The sequence below is a fragment of the Euleptes europaea genome, chromosome 7 (assembly GCF_029931775.1).
Source record: "Euleptes europaea isolate rEulEur1 chromosome 7, rEulEur1.hap1, whole genome shotgun sequence".
Lineage (NCBI taxonomy): Eukaryota > Metazoa > Chordata > Lepidosauria > Squamata > Sphaerodactylidae > Euleptes > Euleptes europaea.
This window is the reverse complement of record NC_079318.1, coordinates 34,615,016-34,639,618: the sequence shown is the minus strand read 5'-3', so window position 1 is coordinate 34,639,618 and position 24,603 is coordinate 34,615,016. Positions and strand designations below refer to the sequence as shown.

Here is a 24,603-nt window from a genome sequence, read left to right as displayed (position 1 = left end):
CCACTTAAGGGAGGTTCAAACTGGCTTACAATCACCTTCCCTTCCCCTCCCTACAACAGATACCCTATGAGGTGGGTGGGGCTGAGAGAGCTCTAAGAGAGCTGTGACTAGCCCAATGTCACCCAGCTGGCTTCGTGTGTAGGAGTGGGGAAACAAATCCAGTTCACCAGATTAGCCTCCCCCGCTCATATGGAGGAGTGGGGAATCAAACCCGGTTCTCCAGATCAGAATCCACCACTCCAAACCACTGCTCTTAACTATTACACCACGCTGGGAGAGCTCCAGAAGAGACATCCAGGATGGGTGGAGAAGAGCCCAATTCCATGACTGATCCTAGTTGTGTACCCATCTTTTAAGGAAATCAGGGGCACTACATATTAAGTTCACATCTACAGCCTTTCTTCAACGAGGCATGAAGCAAAAAGCCTGTCTCCCTGGGAGGTGAATGATTCCGGTTTTAATCTCAGTTGTCAAATAACTTCACTTTTTGCTGCTTAGCAGTAAGCAAACTTGGCAAAACAGTATGAAACAATAAATATTAAACGCACTAGGTTGGAATACATATTAAACACACATTTACACACAAAATAACAATCTATAACATCATACAAATGTACACTGCAAGACAGCAGGATTTGAAACAAACAAACAAACAAAAAACCAGCCTGAAAGGTATTTTAGTCAGTAGAATAACAAAGGAGCATTATATCTATCTTGTTTCAATAATTGTAGGCTGAAGTGAAACATGTTTATCCCTCCTTTCCTCCCAATCTCATTTGTGCTGCTATTCAGCCATGGACTCTTAAATACACCACCTTCTGCAACTGTTGAGATGCAAACCAGATTTACCGGTAAATGTTAGAAATTACTAAGCAAATAATGTAAAAGTAGTCCAATGTGATCCAGAAATTTCTTCTTGCCATTATACTAGTATATAACATACCCAATGGTGCAAAATTGTGGATTCCTTCTGCATTATCAGGCTCTGAAGCTAGAACTCTTGCTTTCAAACTACTATCTGTTGCCTTGCTAGGGCCAGAGTCTAGAAATTTCATAATAGTTGACACCATGCTTCTTGCTGTGTTTACAATGGCTCTCGTACTGGTCACCATGTTATTGCAAATGAGCTGAACACCTCCTGTAAGAAAAAGAAAAACTTAATGAATGTTTAGGCTAACCACATAGAAAACTAGAGTTAGGTTTGTCCACCTTTAATTAGGAGAGACATGCTTGATAGGAGGAGGAGGAGGAGAGTTGTTTTTTACACCCTGCTTTTCTCTATCTTAAAAGGGTAAAGGTCCCCTGTGCAGGCACCGGGTCATTCCTGACCCATGGGGTGACATCACATCCTGACGTTTCCTAGGCAGACTTTGTTTGTCTGTCTTAAGGAGTCTCAAAGCAGCTTACAATCACCTTCGCTTCCCCTTCCCACAACCAGCGCCTTGTGAGGTAGGTGAGGCTGAGAGAGTTCTGAGAGAAGTGTTACTGGCCCAAGGTCACCCAGCAGGCTTGATGTGGAAGAGAGTGGGGAATCAAACCTGGATCTCCAGATTACAGTCCACCGCTCAAGTGGAGGAGCGGGGAAGCAAACCCGGTTCTCCAGATTAGAGTCTGCCACTCTTAACCACTACACCACACTGACTCCCAGTCCTATAATGTTAACTTGCCAGTTCCTTGGGCTGAGATGTTAGGATTTACTCTTTGGAGTGGGACTCTGAACTCCTCCCCCAAAAGAAAAGCTGCTCCTTCAGGAGCAGCAGACTCTAGAGCAGCACGCACCACAGTGTGTGTAAATGCAACAGGCACGTGGAAGAACATTCTACTCGTTAAACTGTGCTGTTTAGATCTTGACCTTCATATTTTTCTAGACCTGGAGAGGGAAAGACACTCTTACCCATATCATGAAATGCCTTCAGTGCCTCACTGGTATCCAGAACTCTTAAGATGAACCACAGCAGGGGCTCAGACAACTGGCAAGTAGCAAGGGAACCCTACAGGAAACACGTGGAATTAAGCACATGATTACACAGGCTTGATTTCATACCAACAGACTGACCATTTCTGAAACTATACATATCTCTATATAGTTATTCATATATAAATGGAAGATACACGCCCACTTTGCATTTGTCACACGAAGCATTAAGCGGTACATGATGGAGCATTTAGCTCCTCTTTTATACTTTATCCATCAACTTGTGAAAACAAATGAATTAGTTAGCTCCTCAGCAGCTGTGTCATGAAACTGACAGATCTGATAATACCTTTACCAGTCATACATACAGGATCCTTTAAAATTACTACTAGTCAAAAAAACTAAGTAATATTTTTCATAGCAGACAAGGTTTAGGTTCTCTGTTTTAGAAAGCAAGGGCTAATATGGATTAATAGAGGCACAAACGGAAAGAAACGAAAGACCAACCATGCCAGTAATTCAATCTAAGGGTTCAATTATCCATCTGCCACCTATCCATCTTCTGTCTCTACCAACAGGTCAATCTGTTGGTAGAGGTCAACCCAGACAATAATGCGCTTCAAGAACAGACAAGGTGCTGGCAAAGCAAATAGACTCAGATGGCTCAAATCAGCTAGCCATGCCTGATGTTGCAGGGAAGGCAAAGCTCTTCTAAGATTGGATTGAATAATCTGTGTCAGGTTTAACGAGAAAATTTCCCAACACATACATGGTGACTGTTCATAAGCAAAACCAAGCTACAAAGTCATTCTAAAGATACTACTGAGCTCAAGCCCACACTACCCAACATTCTCCCTTTAGCGATGGCACTTTCTGATACTTTGAAGAACGGAATGAAAACATCAAACCAAGATGAGAGACTGCCTGAGAACCATAAAACTGTCCAGCTGCGTCCACGGAGAAAGAAGAGGGTATGAGTGAAATGAACAAATGAAGATGGGTACCCAGAAATCTACGTAATAATCCTTTCTTGTATAAAGGATATAAATAGTTCTTTCTTGTAAGCCCTACATATGAGAGCAGATGGGGTACCAGGGCCAGTGGGTGCCCAAGTAGGCAGCGCAGGTGGCCTTGCCATAGCCATTCAGGTATGTCCCAGGCATCCCACAACAGAGGAGGGAGGGACCTTTACCTCTGCAGTGCTCTGTAGCCTGGGGATAGGTGCCAGCAGTCCCTACAATATCATAGTACACACATGTGTGCAGTGTGGAAAGTGAGGAGATCAATTTATGTTGTGATGTACCGAACACTTACTTGTCTTCCCATATACCCACAGGCCATGTAGGTAAGAATTGGCTGAAGCATCACTTGCACCGTAGTGGCTTTTTTACTGAGCGTTGTTAATATAGTAAATAATCCATCTCCAACCGATATGGCATCCAATCCCCCATGAAAATTCTCATGTTTTGTAAGGTGTAAACCGCTTGCGCCTAAGAAATGCAACAGAATGTCCAGATCAGTGGGAGAAAAATACAATGAGAACACACAATACACACCAAGTAAAAAAACAACAGTTGTTTAATCTTTTCAAGTACTGTCAAAGAACAATGCAAAACTGGCAGCTCTTCTGTATGCTGCTGAAGAAGAAATTGCAGGCATGACAGTAACAGCCCATTCCTGAAAACCGCAGCGGACGGAGACGGTGTGGCCGCAGTGCTGCCGCAGCACCTTCAATGAGGTTTCGCAGCAACTGTGCGGGGGAAAAAAGGTTTTTTATTTTTAAGAAAACAAAGACAGGGGGGGAGGGAATCCCCATAGTAAACAGCGATGCTGTGTCACCGAAAAAGGCGGTGCAGCAATGCTGTCGCGTCAGGGGGAGTTCCCAGGCCAAAAGGGGTTAGGAAGCTGCCTAACAGCAGCTCCACCCCCGGGGGAACGGCTTTCAAAAATTTCATACAGAATCTCCTGTTACACTTAATGTAATGCACAAAAATTATGCATATAATAAAAGTCCTGTTTTATAGAATCCCCAAATTAATCTTATTCCAATACAGAATGAAAGGTCACCATTTAGAAATATTTTGGGGAATAAAGCTTATATGCTGCTATTTTTTTCCAATATTATAAAATAAACCACATTTTACTCAACCAAGCTTTAGTTTTTGGTAGTTTTTCTGTATCCAGTAGTGTACTATTAAAATTCTTACTGCAAACCTATTTTCTTTATTCACTTCCCTTGGGAGACATCCTAACAAAGCTATTTTAAGGTTCACTTGGGCTTTCAATTTTCACTCCTTCCTACCATGTTTTCTTTACAACAGGATATTGCCACCAGATGTGATCAAAGAATCCAAACTGTATGCCACATTATCAGTACAGTTTAGGCCCTGTAGCTGTGAATTCTAGCAATTCTTGCTAGATGTACTACTTTCTTACTCATATGTTACACAGCTAACAAAAAAAAGCCCAGCTACCTATGAGACCTTAATTTAAGAGGGCATATTTCTAATCACACAAGTATTCCAGTGGATATGAAGATAGCAGAAATAGGTATATTAAAAACCACAGCGCTTGCAAATACAACTGGTTTGGCCCTGCACTATGCCAGAACCAACCAACTACTAGAGAACTGTAAATCGCTCTGAGGATTTTACTGGAAGAGGACAGAAGTATAAGCACCGGAAAGCAAAATAACTCTTGAAACACTCACCAATTATCATTGCCATAGCACTGCTGTTACACTGCCCCAGAGCAGACAGGATCTGGCTCATGATTTGCTGGTTAGCCAAGACTAGGTCAGCCACATACGCTGTCGAGCCCTGAGTACTGCCACTGCTCCCATTGCTGTCCTTTCCACCTGAAACCTTTTCTTCATCTGAAACACTGTCCGTTGTGCTGCTGGCCACCTGAGCACGGGCGCTATATTCCCTGTTGCTGGAAAGCGGCAGCTGCACCAGAATGTTGACCAGCTTGAGCAAATCGAACATGAGCTGATCCCTTGTCATCTCCCCACACACGGCTTTGGCGTCCCCCGGCCGGATTATGTTGGCAAAAAGTCCTCCGAAACATGCCCGAGCACCCACTGAGCTGTCAGACCCGCTGCGAGACATCACTTTGTCAGCACACGTGATGTAGTGGTGCACCAAAAACGTGATGGATTCGATAACGGCTGAAATTGTGCTGACAGAAACAACTTCAAAATTCTGCTCAAGGGTAAACTCCAGAAGCTTCACTTGTGCATCCAGAGGCCCTTGGCCAGTCTGGAACGCACCCCTAAAGGTGATTGAAATGAAAAGTTAGGATTTGAGGACAGATTCGCACACAACATTCATGTAACAAAATCACTGCCAGTTCCAGCATAACACTTTGAAAATTCACGCTTGTTTTGGATGTCAGTAGTCACACCGAACATCTGCTTATAGATTAAAGCATGGTGTCTTTAAATAGGTAGCTGCAATTCTTTATCATCTACAACACATCCAGAAGCCCCAAGAGGAAGCTGAGTAACTGAAGGACTGCTTTGGGTTCGATCCCCACAAGCAGGCAGCAAAAGCAACCCCCTTCAGTTCAGCGTGGTTACCCACCCACCTCGCTATCGGGCAATGCTTGGAACCAGTACTTTATTAGCTGCCAGAGGCCACACGCAGAGGAGCAAAACCACAAAGACCTTAAACCTTTTTTTTTTAGAAACTCACCACCTTTAATTTTCCATAAACCCAGCATTACATCTTCTATTTCCCTGATACTCCATGTCCGTTGCTGATCCCTATCACTGGAACCCTACCTCGGGACAGTTCTTTGACTCCTTCCATTGATACATTTAAACACCCAATAAGAACACCACTTTTCACAACAGCAGTTTCTCATCTGCGTATGCAGACTGATTTACTCCTTCCTTCCACTCACCTTCCCTTGTGCATTTTATCCGACTTAGCCTGTAAGCCTGTTTTATGTAAAACGCCTAGCCTTTGTATGCGCTTAGAAAATGTGATACTTACTAGTCCAGTGGTTCCCAAAGTGGCCAGTACCACCCCCTGGGGGGCAGTGAGATTACCTAGGGTGGCACTAAGTGGCAAGAGGGCAGCAGGGGGGCGCAAGGGGTGGGCCCCTTCAACTGTGTTGTTCACTAATTTACAATAGATCAAGCTTTTGGAATTCAGAGGACTCTCACCATGCTGGCAAATTTGGTGGAAACTATCAGAATTTTTTTCCAGACTTTGAAGAGCTGGTACTACTGGATCAAGTTCACTGGTTTTGTTGAATAAATTTCAACTTAAAAGTTTTAATTTGATTTTGAATAGATACGCAGTTAATTATTCCTGTTTTGAAATTTTATTATTATCTTCTTTAGTGAGTCATGCAGACCCATATTTTGAATAATGCTTTTTATAGGATAGGTTAGGGGGAGCTGGGGTTGAGTTTGTGGAACCAGGGGGGTGGTGACCCGAAAAGTATGGGAACCACTGTACTAGTCTAATAAAATCAAACAGTTTCTAGCAATATGTTTGGAACAAGTCAAGCATTTTTCAGGGTGGCTTTGGAGGAAGCAAATGCTTTTTCCCTACCATACTGTCACTGACTTATTAATATTTCTACTCATCTCCATTATCACGTGTAAAACATGGGTGAACATACTGGGCAATCATTGGGAATTGATAAACATATCTATCTTTGGGTATATCCATCCATAACTATTTATATTTCAGAGTACCATTACTGAATAAAAAGTTACCTTTCAGTTGAAAGAATATGTATTAATTTTAATAAAAATTCACTGAAAATCTGAGGGCATGTTGAAGAAAGATGCACTTGTAAACGAGTAAGAAATTCTTGCATAGCTTGCGTGGCTGTGGGGCCAACCTGGGGAAGAGAAAAAGAATTAAAGAAGTATCTTAATTAATCACTGGTGAACTACATTTTCCGGAATAATCCTCTAGCCCTTGTCACAGGATGCTATAAGAGTCTTACATCTCGTTCATCAGCATGTTTATTCAGAAGTATGTTCCACAGATTTCAATTAGACTGACCTTTAAGTAACCATCTTATGGGGATTGCTGTGTTATTCAAACCTGCTGCCTACCCACGTAATTTCATTTAATTTAGTACAATAGTAGTGCAACATTCAAAACATGCTGAGACCATTTTGGCATGCCATACTTGCCATATAGATAACCATTTACATACTAGGTAGCTTAGGGAAAGCAATTCCTTCAAAACAAGCAACTTAATAAAGTTACTGCTCAAACCGTTCAAGATACAAAGTTCCTTGTTGGCAAATACACTCTTCTAAAGCTGATTTGGTACATAGCCAATCATAATGTTACTAAGATACAGGCAAACTGCTGTATATTTCAGAAATATTTCAGAAATACAATCCCTACCACTACAGTAAATTGAATGCCTGTCGTATTTGCTCATATCGTTATTGCACTTAATAATATTACCTGTGGACTGTGTTGATTTGTTCCATGAGGATTGGTTCCAGAAAGAAATTTCACTAGAACTTGAATGAGGTTGGGATCCGACACCAACAGCTGGGCAGTACTTTCCTGAGATGTAATGGCACTGCTGGGACCAGCTTTAAGACAAAAAAAAGTTGCAACATAATTATATTTTTGCACACATTTCAGATACACACTGTCTTCATATAACATTACCCAAAGGTATAGGTAAATTTCTATTTGGGAATTATTTTTTTGCTGTTGCTGTTTCAGCTCATTTTGCAACCTGCACAAGCTTCAGTATTTCCTGTTTGATTCTTTATTCTGACCTGCTATGAAGCTGACAGCTCTTTAAGATAGATTGATCAAGTGGATAATTTAGGCAAGATCTCTGCTAGACCCTAGAGCTAGTTATCTGCACACACCAATCCAAGCAGCCACAACCTTTAGACCTCCTTATATCCTTTCCACTAGAAACAAAAAAGCTAACATTGTTTTTCTATGTACAATATGGGAAGTATAACCAATAACTAAAGTTTAACTTCTCAGCAAATCAATGTTTATTTTACTGCATGCATTTGTTCAGGTTATTGCCAGCATATACAACTGGTGTCAGAGTGAAGGAGCCTTTTGCTTACGTAAAGTTTGGCAAAGTAGACCTGGAAAAAGAAGAAGAGTTGGTTTTTATATGCCGACTTTCTCTACCGCTTAAGGAAGAATCAAACCGGCTTACAATCACCTTCCCTTCCCCTCCCAACAACAGACACCCTGTGAGGTAGGTGAGGCTGAGAGAGCTCTAAGGTCACCCAGCAGGCTTCATGTGGAGGAGTGGGGAAACCAACCCGGTTCACCAGATTAGTGTCCGCCGCTCATGTGGAGGAGTGGGGAATCAAACCCGGTTCTCCAATTAGAATCCACCGCTCTTAACCACTACACCACGCTTGCTAATTTCGGGAATATCTACTTGCTTTATTCATACTGAACAAAAGTAGTTTCAATAATTTACTATCTTAAAGAAAAGTAGGTGACAATTACTAAGTTTTAAACTTAGGTTCCATTAGTGCAATATTCATAAGTGCAAGAAACTTACAGTTGAACTGCATGTTCGTCATGAGGGTTAAACTATGAAGTACAAGGCACCATGTTCGCAGTAAGGTGTTAGGATACCAGGACAGGACAGTCAGGAAGCTAGTTACTGATGCTGCAATAAACACACTAAGTTCAAAAACACTGCATATCATGACTGCAAGTTGCATTTTCTGTTTTATTGTAAATTTCCGTTATTTGGAAAGAAAATAATACTTTTTAGAAAGGGAAATGCTGGGAAATGCTACTAAGGCCAGAGATCTCAAAATCTCCCAAGCAGAATAATGCATTAAATGAACGAACGATGCTAGTAACAAGCAAATGTGCAGGAGATTAAATTGATGTGAGCAACGGGAGAGAAAAAGTACACTGACTCACCAGTACTTAACAGAAAACAACAACAGATGTCTTCCAGAACAGATGGCAGTGTCTGGCCCTAAGGGCCAAGCTTTGCCATTTGGATGAAGCCAATAGTATATTCCTGTATCTTTCACCTCGCTTAGCTTATGAGATTCAGTGTGTTCTCAAGCCAGCAACGAGACTAGAACTATTTCCATATGTGGTTTTTTCAGGGGTAGTATTAGAACTTCTGTACGTGGTGCCAACATGTTCATAACCTGTTATGATTTATCTGCAGGAATTAAGCAGTTCCCTACACACAGGTATCCTCCTATGTAGCAATTTGATAGCATGTGGATAAATCCCTTACTTGGGGAACAGACAGTCTGGCACACTGACAGAAACAACTCTCTGGCACCAGATTCAAAGATTCTCGGCCTTCTATTTACACCCAAGAACCACTCTTGTAAATCTATTAGTAGGGAGTAATGTAAGCACAACACTGAGCATATTTACTAAAATATTCGCACAACCTCCAGACAGAAGAAAACCAATCCTGGCCTCACGTTTCAAGAACTGAGAGGTGGTTAAGGGTCGACAGAGTACCTACACTGAGCAGAGAGAAAGCTTTCCTCCACTGAGAAGAAAAGTTAGGGAAGGACATATTCACTATTCCAGATTCAGCCACAATTACACACAGGTATGGGAACCCCTTTTCCTGGGATCTATTACATTTCTAGACTTCTGTTCCACCAAGAAGATACAGGCAGCACACACAGTTGTCCTATCCACCATATTACCCCTTGCAACAATCCTGTGAAGTATGCTCAGCCAGTAGGAAGAGAACCAAAACAATGTGATTTGCCTAAGATCATAATGGCTGAGTAGGGATTTGAACCCAGGTCTGCCCTAATGTAACACCCTAGTCTCTACATTACACTGATTTTCAGTCCCATGCTACTGGGAGGTATAAGCAAAAAGCACAATTATAGGGGCAAGTCTGTGTCTTTCCCATTCAATTAACATGCTGCTGGGAGGGGACCATGGATCAGCTGGAACAGATATCTGCACACAGGGCTGTGTGATATACAGACACTCACCCCATCAATGAAGGACCACATGATGGGAAAGCAACTACCGTGCCAGGGCATGTGTATACACACACATGCATTGCACACAGGTGCATGGTTATAAAAAACATTTACAGAGAATGTGGTGTATTAGGTTATCAACTCCTGCTTCTTATTCAGAAGATCTAAGCGGAATGCAGGCCAATTTAGCCATATAGCCCTAGTGTGAAGAGTACCAAAACAAAGTATTTGGCATTTCTGTTACAGTTCCCTTCAACCAAATCCAATAGAGATCTTATTTCAAGGGTTTTATGTCTCGCCTCCCACATAAACCGTTATCTCCTTTCAGATAGCTAATCCCTCTTCAGTATTGATATTTTTACATGTAGCGTGAAGGTAGATTCAAGATCTATCGCATAATTTAGCACTGAGCTAATCTATATGCCTCTTAATACAACAGAAATGTCATTGTTGATTTTAACAAGAAGGCCCGCATATTTTAAAATCCCACCTTAAACTGCTTGTGCAGTAACACACAAACACAGATGGATAGCAGCTCACCTTGATTTAAAGTAATGACAGGTGTCCGGTTGGCATTGTACAAGAAAACGTCACTGCTGTTGTCTTTAGTCCCAGTGGACCCAGAATTCAGGCTTAATGTGAGCCATAACTGTAGAAGGGACTCAAGCTAGGGGAAATTGACAGGCAGTTTAAAATAAACTAACAGCAGATTAACCATGAAACAAATACCGGAAGCTGTGTTATACTGAGCTCCTCTAGCTCAGCATCACCTATGACTGACAGTGGCTCTCCAGAATCTCAGGTAGAGAGAGGTCTGACTTTTCAGTATGGTATAGACTTTTCCAAGAGTTTATTCCATACCAATATACAGAAACATGATACATCACTCTGAAATAAACCAATTTTTTTTAAAGACCCTCTGCTTGCAAAAAGCATGTGATCTACCACTGAGCCACTTCCTACAGTTGAGAACCTGAGGAAGGGCAATAAGATGATAGCTTGAGATTTCATCCAAGCATCATTTATTCTCTGTTGTAATGCATCACAATCTCTGCGCCAAAGCCATAAAGCAGCAGCAAAGTAATATTTAATATCTGATATTGTAAGTTCTTATTTGAACACCAAATCGGAATACCTGTCACCCTTCTCCAGACTTCATCGGTAATTTAACCCTAACTGACATCTGCATGTTGAATCAGAAAGCAACAGAAAGCCTATCTGAGGTGGGTTTTAGAGAAGAAGTCTAGCCCGTAACACATGTTCATCTCACTATTTCCTTTGTTCTGAAACTTTATGAAGCTGTCTTATTGCTGGTGGTTTTGTGGATTGTATGTAGTTTCATATAATTATGATTGCTTTATTGGTGTCAGTAATTACTTTATCACTAGCATATACACAGTATATACATTTAAAAACATAAATAGCTTTTACTACACAATGGGTAATGTTTCCATTGTCCCTGTAACACAAAGGAATAAACCAACTATACAAAGCATGATTTCAAAGTTATTAACTTTTATTTTCCTTTAAAATTATATCACTCCTTTGCTATGTCTTCTGTCTCACTCTATGTATAACAATTATTCTTTGTAAGAGTTAACAGTAACAGAAAAATACTCTACTCTGAACTCAGTAAAAGCCATATTCCAGAGGAGCACTTCTCTCTGACCTGATTATGCTGGCTCCGTAACAATATTCTTTGTTCTAAAAATGAAAAATACTCCTTTAGGAACCACAACACAATTACATAGTTTGGAAATCAATCTCAAGACATTGTAACCTATTGTAAACTGCTAATATAATGCCAACTACCGTTAAGCTAAATGCTTTTCATTAGGACTACCAGCCAAAAGTCGCACTACACAGCAGTTAAACAAATAGTAATTGCCCTGCTTGGGTAACTGAGTCAGAGACCACCATGGCAAAAATGTGCTACCAACTTCAAGAGTGATAATCACTTACCTGAACATGATGGACTTGTAGCATGGAGAAGAGTTTGTTGAAACATGTACTTAACATTGGTATGGAGGACAGCTGGATAATAAACTGGTTGTTCTGACTTGCTGTATGCAGCCCCCGTAACAGCGAGTCATCTGTTCCACTAGGAGACTGAGTTACTTAAAAACAAACAAACACCAAGGTATTTTTCAGTTATCAAACGGAAGTTGCAGTTTTACAGTCTTGGTCACTGAACTCATACCTTTAATTTCCCAAAATACACAAATAAGTTCTGTAGCAGTCAAACTGAATACAAGAAACCCCCCCCCCAAAAAAAAAGATGAAAAGGTATCCCCTCAGATAAGCAGTCTGTTATTCAGGATATCAGTGAAATTTCATGGTTCTTGGTAACGACAATGTGCATTCTTAACTGCACAGCTGTTGATTTGGATTTTTCAGGGAGCCGCTTCCTTTGAAATATTTTCTATGAAGATCTTCAGTAAGAACCTTCTGGCCTTACCCTGACTATTGTGCCAGGACTCCAATTTCTGAAATTCCACTAGTAACCCCCCAAAAAACATCTTGGGAGTGGCTCACTTAAGTCACTCATTAGATCTGGACTCAAAAGAAACACATACTGGCTGTTGAAAACAACACTGAAGTTGTCACTCATTATCTATTTTTTCTTGCTACTTTGTTCTTCTAATTTCTTCCACCTACATGAGTCAACGTTTCCCTCCCCACCTTTTCTACTCACCCTAAACAAGCACAGGCAACCCAATGTTTCACTGAATAGTTACCGATTTGGAATGTTTAACTAGCATTATGAAATATTGTCAAACTTTTGACACTTGATACGTCCCGTGAATTATAAAGCTGCTTTTCATTTCCCAATTTCTGTCTACAGTTCTGAAGCCCGTGGTATTTGAAGCAAGAATAACCAGAGCGATTGGGTGGATCCAGCCACCTGCTCAGCAGGTGCCTTTCCCCAAATCTCAGACGCTAAGAAGAGCAGCTGGAGTCAACCTTATATATTGTCTTAGGTGAAGCAAACTACTTTCATCGAATCTTAGGGAAGTTTTTGGTGTTATCAAGAAACAGAATAAGAGATGGATGATACAAGACAGGGATGCTGCCTACATCTGTTCACTATGGAACGAATAACAAGCTTCAAATGAGCAATTCAAACCTTTTCTCAAAGGAGCGTTGACCTGAGAAAAGGAGCTCAAAATACACATCCTCTTGCTGCGACATGGGGCTCTCTTTACTGAATATATTTACACCATTCTTACATTATTCTACAAGATTTATGTCTCACTACTTGAAGAATCAGTTTTAAAATTGTATGTATGACTAGGAAGCTCAGATGTGCTCTACTTGGCTGTCATATTATGTATGTGAAACTTTAGAGCATCTGTGTTAGCAAGGAAAATATTACCATAACAATCAGAGATGTTTAGGTAAAACTGTGCAAAATTACATGTAGGAGATGTGTTGGTTAATGCTTGCAGAATGGAATCGGCTTCCAGAGTAGACATCATTTTCAGCATCAGCTCAGCTTGTTGCTCAAGTCCAACCTCTAAACGAGCATCTAAAGCTTTGGAAACAAACATAAAAGTCAATTTTTAGAACTACATCAAATAAAAACAGTCTGTATTCAAACAAAAAATATTTTTCAAATCTTTAAGAGACATATCTTAATGAATCAGAGTGTCAGCTATGTGTCACTGATACTTGCTGTAAAGGTAACCTTTTGCAATGAACTGACAGAATAATGTCGAATGCATGAAGAGTTGCAAAAATCAGGTTATCAAAATAATTACTGAATTGGAAAATTAAGTCAGATACCATCAGTAGATGTTGGCCACTGTGTGAACAGACTGCTGGACTTGATGGGCCTTGGTCTGATCCAGCAGGGCCTTTCTTATGTTCTTATGTTAATTGCAGCAATAAGATACACTGCATAATTTGAATAATGTTTGGGTCAAATACCAATTTAACGAGGCTTTTCTGATCACAACAGGGCTTTTAGACTGGGGCCACAATCCAAAGAACCATATGATTGCCCAACAGGGTGTTAGATCTGCATTTCCTAAACAACTGCCCCTTCTCCTAGATAAACCACATTGCTTTTTAAACATAGGGGATTTTCAAAAGCAGCCGGAGATGTGGCATGAGCACACCTTAAACGGCCCTTGTAAAAATAATTTTTTTTTCAGACCAACCGCATTCCTAACCGCTTACCTTGAGAGACTGATACGCTCACAGTTTGCGATCCATTCTTCTCAGCCGTAACTGGTGGTTTTGCCACAGAGATTCCAACACCTCCAATGTAAGGGTTGTAATTGTATGTACCATAGTCCGCACCCCAGTAGTCATACCACGTGCTGCTTATAGGCTTTAATTAAAATTTTAAAAAACAAAGTATGTAGTTATTTGTCTTCAATTCTACATTAAAAAACCTCCCCCCCCAGAGATACAATATATACTTTGTGCTTATGTATTTAGAAGTAATACTACATTGCTTTGATGGTGCACTGCAAGCCAGTGCAGAGATGCAAATGGAGAGAGAAATTACTTCCAAATAATTTTTACATTAAATCCCAATTTACATGCCAAGATGCAGGCTGAGCCAATCTTATAGCGTATCATATGAGGAAGGTGACATGCACACTGCTTTTCATGTACACCCAGCCTGAAACTCAACCCCACATGCATCCCTGCAAAACTTCCAAACGTGGAACGTTAAATGTGCACTGAGCTTTGAGCTGAGCACAAACTGAAGTCAATGCCACCCAGTCAGCTGCAATACAGATTTGACTCCTTTCAGCTGGGTCAGGCAAAATTATTGCAACCCCACAGAATGCAACTGTTTCTTTCCAAGGGTTTGTTTATGCCATCCAGATCCAGAGATTATCAAGACTGATAGGCTGAGAAACTGTCCAAGAGGAATCCCCAGGGCATGTTAGCCGGAGATTCTCTTTACCTCTGCTGGGTCATTAACAAGCCACTGTGTCCCTGTATTGAATTGCGAACCCCATCTTGCAGAAATACGCAACTGTATTTATATGATATCGGAGGTCAAAGGCAAGTCAAATGTCCTTAACCATGGACGTGGTTTTATAACTTTGTTTCGAGCACTGATTCAGTCAATGCACAGGTTAAACCAAAAAGATCAACTGAGTTCGACACCGTTAGTTAAAAAAAAAGACCATATAACAAGCTCTGTTACTGCTACGTTCACAAATGCTTCATGTACTAAGCTGGCCTGGTGCAACAGCCGGAACATCTCCAATCTCCTAGGAGTGTGCCACGGGTTCACAATGCTTCCGCTCATAAAAATTCCCACTCCCTCCCCAGGGTCTGCTTTAAGCAAATAATACGGGATTGCAGCAACCACAATTGCCTTTGTAACCAGACCTTGCAGTGGATGCACAGACCCCCTAGTTACAAGGGCATTTAGTTAGCGTTAAGGAAACTAATACAGTGCCGTCTGTTAAAGCAAACAAAGGAGGAAAACTCATACGTGACAGGAGTGGGAGGAGACATGTAACCCCTTAGTAGGCTGTGATCCCTAAGAATGGGAACATTACATCTGCACAAGGCCACTGCAAATGTTCCCACAGTAGCCAGTTAAGCTTGATGGATTTTTATTTTAAAGAATGGAATAAGGCAATTTAATGTGGAAGTAAAAGAAAGGCTGGCTCTGGACAGGAAATGAGAAGCACTTCTAGTCCAGCGCTGGCCAAATCTTTGTTCCTTCAAAAAAAAAAAAAATGAACCACCTGCCTCCTAGTAGATAGAAAGGAGTTGTTCCAACATCTGAACAACTGGACAGAGACAAGTCGAATGTTATGTGACATATCTATTTACAAGAGGAAACATTGGACTCTCATGATGTCCACATGCAAAACATAGCGTTTGGTATCATACAAGCAAGACAGAGATAGCAATAGAGCTTGGGGGAAAACCAGATTGTTACAGGTAGGAGCTATTTTGAAAACTCACGTGTTCCATACCTTGAAGACTTTTGCTGCGAGAGGATCTTTTTCCAAATCAATATCTAAAGGATCAATATCAACTTCCATCAGGTCTTGCAGTAAATCAAGATCAATGTCTTTATCTTTTTCCAAAGATGACAGAGGAGGAGTACCTTTAGGTGATTTAAAGAGCTTAAGACTGCCAAGTAATGTAAAGGCCCATAACAGATAAAACCGGCAAAATCTAGGTACAGGTCAATTTTAAAGTTGTGTACACTTCCCATATGGCATAAAAGAATGGCACCCCCACCCCACCCCACGCACTCAGGATGCCAGTGCTGCTACAGCCAAAGGAAGGCCTCTGCTTGCATCCCCATTCAACTGTCTCTACTTTGCTCCACCAACAAACATGAGAATCTCAAGGCAGGAGAACAAACCAGCTGTTGTTGTGCCATATGGAAATTTCTCAGAGAATGGTCATGGCAGACCTGATTGAGCCTTTAATGGTTAGTATTATTCGGGACACAAAAACAGGAAGAACAGCCTATTTTACTGGACCAGTGATTTAAAGGGTTGCCAAGCTTTCCAATTCAGATGGTCCTCATCAAACACTGCTTTAAAGTAAAAAAATATACCTATCTAGGCTGACTTGACACCTGGGTTAAAATGGCTCTCATGCTTCCTTTTTTTTAAAGTGAAACCCACTTCTAAACATACTCTTTCAGAAGCCACCTGCATAGCAGCGCCATACGCATTCTCCCTTCCTGATATAAAATGCAGGAATTCCACATCAGCCAACACTGAACACGTTTGCCTTTTATTTTTATTATTATTAATACATAGCTTTATTGAGCAATAAGCTATATTTCAGGGCTATGTCACATATCACATGTCTGCCTCTCTGATCCTCCCCTCCTTTTGGCTCACCATGTTCCACCTACTCCCTCAGAGCCTTGCAATCCACCTGCAGATTCATGACCCACATCGGGGTCCCCACGCAGTCAGAGAACCAAAGGAATCGAGTGAAAGGAGTCTTTATGAATTAACTCACAGGCAACATACGAATACAAGTGAACACACCTTTAATTTTTTTTTGTAAAAAAAAAAATTAGAAGAACTATTTTACTGGGAAATATAAAATCTGGTCAAATTGGAAGAGCCATCCTAGTCATCAAGAAGAAGAAGAAGAGTTGATTTTTATATGCTGACTTTCTCTACCACTTAAGGGAGACTCAAACCGGCTTACAATCACCTTCCCTTCCCCTCCCCACAACAGACATCCTGTGAGTAGGTGAGGCTGAGAGAGCTCTAACAGAGCTGTAACTTGCCCAAGGTCACCCAGCTGGCTTTATGTGTAGGAGTGGGGAAACAAATCCAGTTCACCAGATTAGCCTCCGCTACTCATGTGGAGGAGTGGGGAATCAAAACCGGTTCTCCAGATCAGAATCCACCGCTCCAAACCACCGCTCTTAACCAGTACACCATGCTGGCTCTCAAGTGCTTTTCTCTCAACTTTTTAAAAGCAGTGGCTGAATTGAAGTACATCTGCAGTTTAGGGGAAACAACCAAGGCCAGCCTACACGGTTATCTTTTCTTACCTGTAATGTCATGTGCCAAAGGCTCATCAATTGTTTCCACTAACTGAGCTGTAGACTGCTGAAGAGACTCATCAGGGTCCGCAGCTGAAGCTCCAGCCTCCTCTCCCATTGCAGCTTCCTCCATGGCTTCAGCAGCTATGGGAGCCAACAGCTCTCCTAACACGCACAGAACCAACTCGTTAACCAAAATAGCCAGATAAAGAATTTATTTAAATTGTCTGAACACTTGCAAGTACTTTTAAACTAAAAGTGGTTTTTGATATTTCAAGCACTGACATGCTAGAAGATGCTGAGCCCATTCTGAAAATTTGGGCCATACACATTAAATTAACAGTTGTTAAAATGAGTGTCTCCAATGGCATGATTTTAGAAAGCCTGCAGCAACACACACAGATTGTTGTTGTAGCATATTAATAAATAGTAATTGTGGCCAAGATTTGACTGTATACTAACCAACAACAGCTCCTGCCCTCAGCTAGGGTGCTTTTGTGCATAGTTCTGGGATGGAGGAAGGACAGTTAGCCAAGAAATGTGATGTTATCCAACATCAGCTTATGAATGGCCTGGGGGAAATGCCCACCACTCTCCAGTCCACCCACGGTCTGCAAGGAGGAAGAGAGACCTGGAGATGGCTTCAGTGTTGCCTTGTACCTCCAGTCCTCTCATGGTTCTTACTGCCCTATCAGATGTAGATATTTTAGATTTCACGGCCTTCTATCTGGCAAATTTTAAGCAGAACCATTGTATCTATGCCATTGGTTTTGTATTGTATTGGTTCTACTCAGTAGTACAATGTTAGCACCTCTGTCATCAATGCCAAATTTTGGGATTTGGCTATTCAGTGATGTTGCTACCTGTTTACACCCCTCCCTAGTGCACTGGACCTCTGTAACTGCTTCTCTGCACTGTGGGCAGAGTTCGCACTTGGCATAGAAACAAAGTTTTAACCAACCTGCCAGAATATCTTGCAGCATGCACGTCAGAGAATACTGAGCCCATGCTCCTCCCCAAGAGATATCTCCTCTGTTAAAGTCCGTCCCAACTAGAAGCAACAGCAGCCTTTCCAGCTGAGCTTCATTCACAATTTCACACAAATGAATTGTAGGCCTCGTTGCATTGGCGATTCTAGCGAGAACCTGAAATGGAATTTCAAAAATGAAAACTTGTAAACGTAATTCTCCCTGGAAAAGTTTATTACTACATAGGATGCAACACAGAAGCAAACTGGTAATGAGAATAAGGGGTTGAATGTCCATCAAGGAATTATTTAGCCTAATATGGTTCCAAGGCATGGATTCTCCAAGTGGGATCACAGAGCAATCTACACAACTATTCCACACGTTATCATTTATGGTAACTATACATGCCACTTTAACTTGTGCATATTAGTAAAATGTGCACAAATATCACACACAAGTTGTTTTACACTAATGTGTATTATACAAGAAGCTACAAATAAAGGTTGCAAATAAATAAATATGGCAGAACTTCAGAAGCTGACCATTAGAGGGTATTTTGTCCAAAGGAAATAGGAAAGTGGCAAAATAAAATTGTGCCAGAGTACAATATATTCAAAATAGAGATGCAGCTTTGATTATCTGAAATGTTGTACTTCCCCCGTTTCTCTGTTGTAATTAAGTTTTATTGAGTTGCTTATTTTATATACCGGTCTTTACTGCATTTTTAAATTAATCTGTAGTTCACCTTGAGTCTCAATCAAAATGGCAGATGATAAACAGAGTAAATAAATAAGAGTAAACTATGATTCCGTGGACTGCCCAAAAAACAAATCAGTGGGTTATAGATCAAATCAAGCCTGAACTGACCCTAGAAGCTAAAATGACTAAACTGAGGCTGTCGTATTTTGGTCATGTCATGAGATGACAAGAGTCACTGGAAAAGACAGTCATGCTAGGAAAAGTTGAGGGCAGCAGGAAAAGAGGAAGACCCAACAAGAGATGGATTGACTCAATAAAGGAAGCCACAGCCTTCAATTTGCAAGATCTGAACAAGGCTGACAAAGATAAGACATTTTGGAGGACTTTCATTCATAGGGTCGCCATGAGTCGGAAGCAACTTGACGGCACTTAACACACACACACACACACTCACACAAACTATGAAACCCTTCTATTCCATGGTATAGATTTTAAGGTTCATGCCTTCCTAGACTGAGCTGAGTGAGGTTTCTCTCAAAACAGACTACATTTTCTATGTCTGCACTCTAGAGTTTAGAAAGCCCTCCACAAAAAATTCAGCATTGATTTTCTTTTACTCTAGCGTGGGAGAAGCATGATCAAAGGCAAATCTCTGTTTAAAAAAGTTGTTCAGAGGATAAGTGACTTGATATGTATGTATTCATCAATTAACCATGTTTAGTGCAGGTACACAAACATACCTGTCTCTTAGATTCTGATCAGTTTGGGTTGTTTGACTGACATTTGCTTAAAATGAATGGGAATTACTTTTGGAGCATCACAAAATTCCCCAATAGCAAATATTTAAGAGGACACAAAATTATTTTCAAAAGCTTAATCAGATCCCATTGCCCAATTTGTCTCTTGTCCTTCCTCTGAAGGACTCAATTCAAGACCTCTTAAATATCTAATGTTATCCTCAAACTAGCGAAGTTTATTAGGATGAGAGATCTCAGCTGGCCCATAAATGGCCAGAACATTTCCTAGCCAACTAAGGATTTAAAGTCAGGTCTCTATGGTTCAACTCCAAAACTTGTCTGATTATGTCATTTATATACTTTAATTTGACTAGAGGCTATCAGGCAAATACTGAAAAGGAATTCCATGACAGCCACTGATCCAGCCTGCCACAGGCACACCTTAGGGCTGGATATATTGATATTTCCCCAGAGCCACTGGTTAATCGTCTAATATATTATGTACCTTGCACACAAAAAGCAGCAGATCTGCATGGCAAGTAAAATCCATCGACAACAGGAAAAGTGCCAACTTTTGCACTACTGAGATACAACGTTCATGTGCCAACGTAAACGGAAGGGGTTCAATTTCTGGAGTTTCTTTTGTAGTCGATACTTCTGTGTCTAACGTAGAACGAGGCCACTCTGCAGTCCGACGTAAACGAATCAGATCCTTAAAGTGCTGCAGAAGTTGAAAGCACAGAACACGCTCCTGTAATTTTCAGCTCATCACTAACATACATAGCATAGTACGCCTTAGAGCTGAAGAATGTACAATGTATAAAGAAAGCATACAGTGGAAAATCAATAATAACTCTTAACATGCAAGTGCTGTACTGTTCTTCAGGCCAGAAGTCTTCAACCTATGGGTTGGGTCGCAAGCCCTTTTCGCTGCCTTTTGAAAAGACCTGCTAAAGGGGAAGCATGGGGTGCCATGCCTCTGGCTTCTCTTCCCATGCTTGCAGCTCAACGGGTCCTGGGTTGCATAAGTAAAAGACCACTGCTTAGGCAACAAAGGTATGATTGACCTAATCGGTTTGTCAGACAGATTACAATAAAGTGATACCAGGTGGGACAAATATTCTAAAGGGGTAAAAGAGGAATTCAGGCTGGGGGAGGGGAGGGAACTGCAGAAATTTCAATCGTGTATCTCTTTATGGGTATGTAACTTTAAACTTCAGTTTACATGACTGAAGGAAATAATAAGTTGCAGAACTCCAGAAAAATGCAGGGTTTGTCACTGGATGATTAACTTATACCATAGGCTACATACCAAGAGCTACTTTAGGCTTGCAAAAGGCAGTACCTGGTGTGATTTTAACACTTTTTTCTTGAAGTAACAGCCTTCCATGCCATATCTCAAATAGCACCTAAAAAAGCAGTTTGCTATGCAGGGCTGCAATTGCCATTTTAAAAATCTCCCCATCCAGCACACACACACAAATCGTATTTCTTCAGCTCTCAACCCTAATGACTTTTTTAAAAAAAAATCCACAAATAAGGTGGGAGAAGGAAGAATTATCTGAACTCTTTAATACCACTTTTGTTACACACCATATCTTAGCAATGTTCTTCAAGCAGATTCATAAACAGTGCTGTTTATCAGTGCTATAATGAATGCCATGCTAGGTAAACACCCCAGATAGTTTTTCTATGAGGAACTAACAGGTGCCTATTTTGAACCAACTGAGGGGAAGTTCCAAAACCAGGTAAACGCATCAGGTGAATGAATTAGCAAACAGATCAAGCCTCAGGAGGCAGAATGAAATCATTTTTTGTAAAATAAAAAATAAAAAATGAACCCAGAACATATTTTGAATGTGCAGAATTAGATCTTTCTGCACAAGACAATAAATATAATTGCAGAACATCATACCTTTGACGTGGCCTGTTTTAGTTTTGCCTGTTCTACTAAAAGTTTATAGGATGATCCTTTGTTGCTTTGTATTTTCTCTTTTTCCATCTGTTCCACCAAAGCCTTCTGTTTTGCTTTTAGTAAGTTAAGTTGCTAAAAGAAAATGTTAACAGAAGTATATGAAAATGTAAGCAACAAGATGCAAACTAGATATGCACTTTCATATGCTGGTAATGTTAAATTATTATTTTTTAAATTTAGTTTTCATTTTAACAAAAACTTTAACAGGCTGCCAATGGAACTGAACTACAAAGCCAGTTTTAAATAAAAGATTTAAGTTTCCAGAAACTGGTGAGCTTTCACATATAGTGAATAATAATCAGTTGCCACCTGTTTGACCTCAAGGCCAAGCCTCTTAACTGGTTAAGAAAAGCAACAGTTAAATTACTGCCACCTTTATGTCAGTGGTTCCTAAACATTTTTGCCATGCTCCCTGCCCTGAGCGTCAGACTCATGTGCGCTCCTCTTCTACCCAGAAGGCAGAAATTTGCTTTCTAACCAACAGGGCACACATAAGGATCTCCTCAGGTCCCTTGTCTGCAATTATTATATTGTCAATATCCGTCACGCTTGTATGCTTTCAGGTAGGTTCATGGTTGCTGTGGGAAAACGAGGCACCTGGAATTTCCTCCAATTTGTCCCCTCACCTCAGTGCACTCAGGCTCACCTACATGTAAAAAATCAGGAATCAAAACCACTATAGGCTTAGAAAGTAAGCTAAAGTTACCTGTTTGTGATGAACAAGTTGCTTCCTGATCTTTCTGGAATATAATCTATCTAAACTACTATTGCCTTTTGAAGACCTATTAAGGCTCTGTGTATGTAGATTATTATTAATGAAACTCCATTGATTGCCTAAGAGAAAAGAAAGTAATAATTTTACCGTTTGATAATATCTCAACTTACAATACACAAACTGAACACTGGGTATGCATTTCTTGCAGACAAAGATGAATGGCTCTTAAATGCTTAAATCCTAGAATTGTACGATGGATTATTATGCATTTGCATAAATACTGCAAGAAATATTCAGAATTAACATTAATCCATGTAAATATATTCAGCCAGAAGCTCCTAAAACCTAGAGCATGAACCATTCTCATTAAGTAGGAGGGATCGCAATACTGGATAATGGAGTTTTTCCTTCTCTCCCCCTATGATCTTGGCCAAGTATACCACAATTTCCCCAGCTAAAAGGAAAACTACATAAGCACACAAACCCTGCATGCACAGCCTTAGGAAGAATTTTCTAACAGTTAGAGCGGTTCCTCAGTTGAACAGGCTTCCTCAGGAGGTGGTAAGCTCTCCTTCCCTGGAGGTTTTTAAGCAGAGGCTAGATGGCCATCTGTCAGCAACACTGATTCTATGAACTTAGGCAGTTCATGAGAGGGAGGGCATCTTGGCCATCTTCAGGGCACTGGGTGTGTGTGTGGGGGAGGTAGTTGTGAATTTCCTGTATTGTGCAGGGGGTTGAACTAGATGGCTCTGGTGGTCCCTTCCAACTCTATGATTCTATGCCACCAACACTGACTCTCTCCTTGATCTGGGATTTAGTGTTCAGGGTTTAACAGAGTAACAAATATATACACATACACTTGTATATCAAACGTTTAACACTAGTTTTGCAAAACTACTTTAGCACAGGGCTTCTTAAACTTTTTCCACTCACGTCCCCTTTTCGCCCAAGAAATTTTTACACGGCCCCAGGTATATAAAATAGGTATACAAATCAAACATTTACTGATAATAAATCATAAAGAATTTATTTTAAAACAGTTCTTTGGTATAGATATAATTTTACCATTTATTAAAGACAAAAGCAAATTTGCATACTAAGGAGATGGATGTGCTTGTTTCGCAACCCCCACATTCAGCTACGTGACCCCATAAGGGGTCACGACCCACAGTTTAAGAAGCTTTGCTTTAGCAAACATGTTACAAGCCCCAAGGCTTCAGGATACAAATGTAAACAGCCTAAAAAGAAATAATATACTCTTTTCAGTCTTGCTTAAAAACAACTCTTAGGACATGTTACGACACTGCATGACTGTATTTGGTCTCAGAACAGAAGCTTATTCTACCATTTAAAATATTTTGTACTGCACCTGTCAACAATCGCTCCCTGTCTTTTCCATTCAAAGGCTTTTTGGCTGTCGCTGCTTCATCTTCCACAGTTGCCACGTAGTCCAAGAGCCTGGACACCAGCATCACGACCCAACTAATCATAGGAATGTCTAGAACACCTTCAAATAGGACAGTTTGATTATTTGATTTTAGTTTAAATAAATGATTGATAATAAGAAAAGGCTCTGCTACAAACCTTATTAAGATGCATATACATTCATGCTGATTGAAGAGAAACCAGTTAATCATTGGTTCAGCCCTCCCCTACACCATTTCTGTTACCCACTGGGTATAAAATTCTCAGTGAGAACACCCTGTCATGTAATGGAACAAATTAAGGCTAAGGTAATGTTGTCATACACTTTTTACAAGGGTACCTGCGACAGTATACCCAAAGCACAATGACGACATAGTAGCTCAAGAACTAACTAGATTATGATTTCCCAATTAGAGCAGTCCTTGAAGTGTGTAGAAAAGATGCAAGCTCAGTTATTTAGGAAAGCATTCTAAATAGTGAAATTAACGTATTTTCCCTTGTATAAGACCTTTTTTCTTTAAAAAAATAGCCCCAAAATTTGGGGGGAGTTGTTTTATGGATGGAAAGTGGCTGTTGCCGCCGGCCCTGCTCATGACAGGTGGGCCCGGCGGCAACAGCCACCTCTTTCCCCGCTGGCTCTCTTGCCCCGTGTAACAGAGCCAGCGTGGCCAAAGAGTCTTGTCCCCTGGTGTCCAAACCAGTCGC

At 40.7% G+C, this 24,603-nt stretch overlaps 1 protein-coding gene across 2 annotated transcripts in view; it reads right to left on the bottom strand.

Annotated features, from left to right (window-relative positions):
* BIRC6 (baculoviral IAP repeat containing 6) overlaps positions 1-24,603 on the bottom strand; it is a 177,129-nt gene that overhangs the window by 84,278 nt on the left and 68,248 nt on the right. For both annotated transcript variants that reach the window (XM_056853593.1, XM_056853594.1), the window contains exons 32-49: positions 23,843-23,980; positions 22,465-22,592; positions 21,699-21,830; positions 20,289-20,504; positions 18,341-18,524; positions 17,389-17,544; positions 15,830-15,963; positions 14,055-14,208; positions 13,291-13,407; positions 11,835-11,989; positions 10,413-10,539; positions 8,447-8,557; positions 7,360-7,493; positions 6,648-6,775; positions 4,626-5,188; positions 3,230-3,405; positions 1,895-1,991; positions 944-1,138 (exon numbers count right to left, since the gene is read on the bottom strand). In XM_056853593.1, coding sequence (XP_056709571.1) covers positions 944-1,138; positions 1,895-1,991; positions 3,230-3,405; positions 4,626-5,188; positions 6,648-6,775; positions 7,360-7,493; positions 8,447-8,557; positions 10,413-10,539; positions 11,835-11,989; positions 13,291-13,407; positions 14,055-14,208; positions 15,830-15,963; positions 17,389-17,544; positions 18,341-18,524; positions 20,289-20,504; positions 21,699-21,830; positions 22,465-22,592; positions 23,843-23,980 — 3,045 coding nt within the window. The remainder of the gene's footprint in view (positions 1-943; positions 1,139-1,894; positions 1,992-3,229; positions 3,406-4,625; positions 5,189-6,647; positions 6,776-7,359; positions 7,494-8,446; positions 8,558-10,412; positions 10,540-11,834; positions 11,990-13,290; positions 13,408-14,054; positions 14,209-15,829; positions 15,964-17,388; positions 17,545-18,340; positions 18,525-20,288; positions 20,505-21,698; positions 21,831-22,464; positions 22,593-23,842; positions 23,981-24,603) is intronic.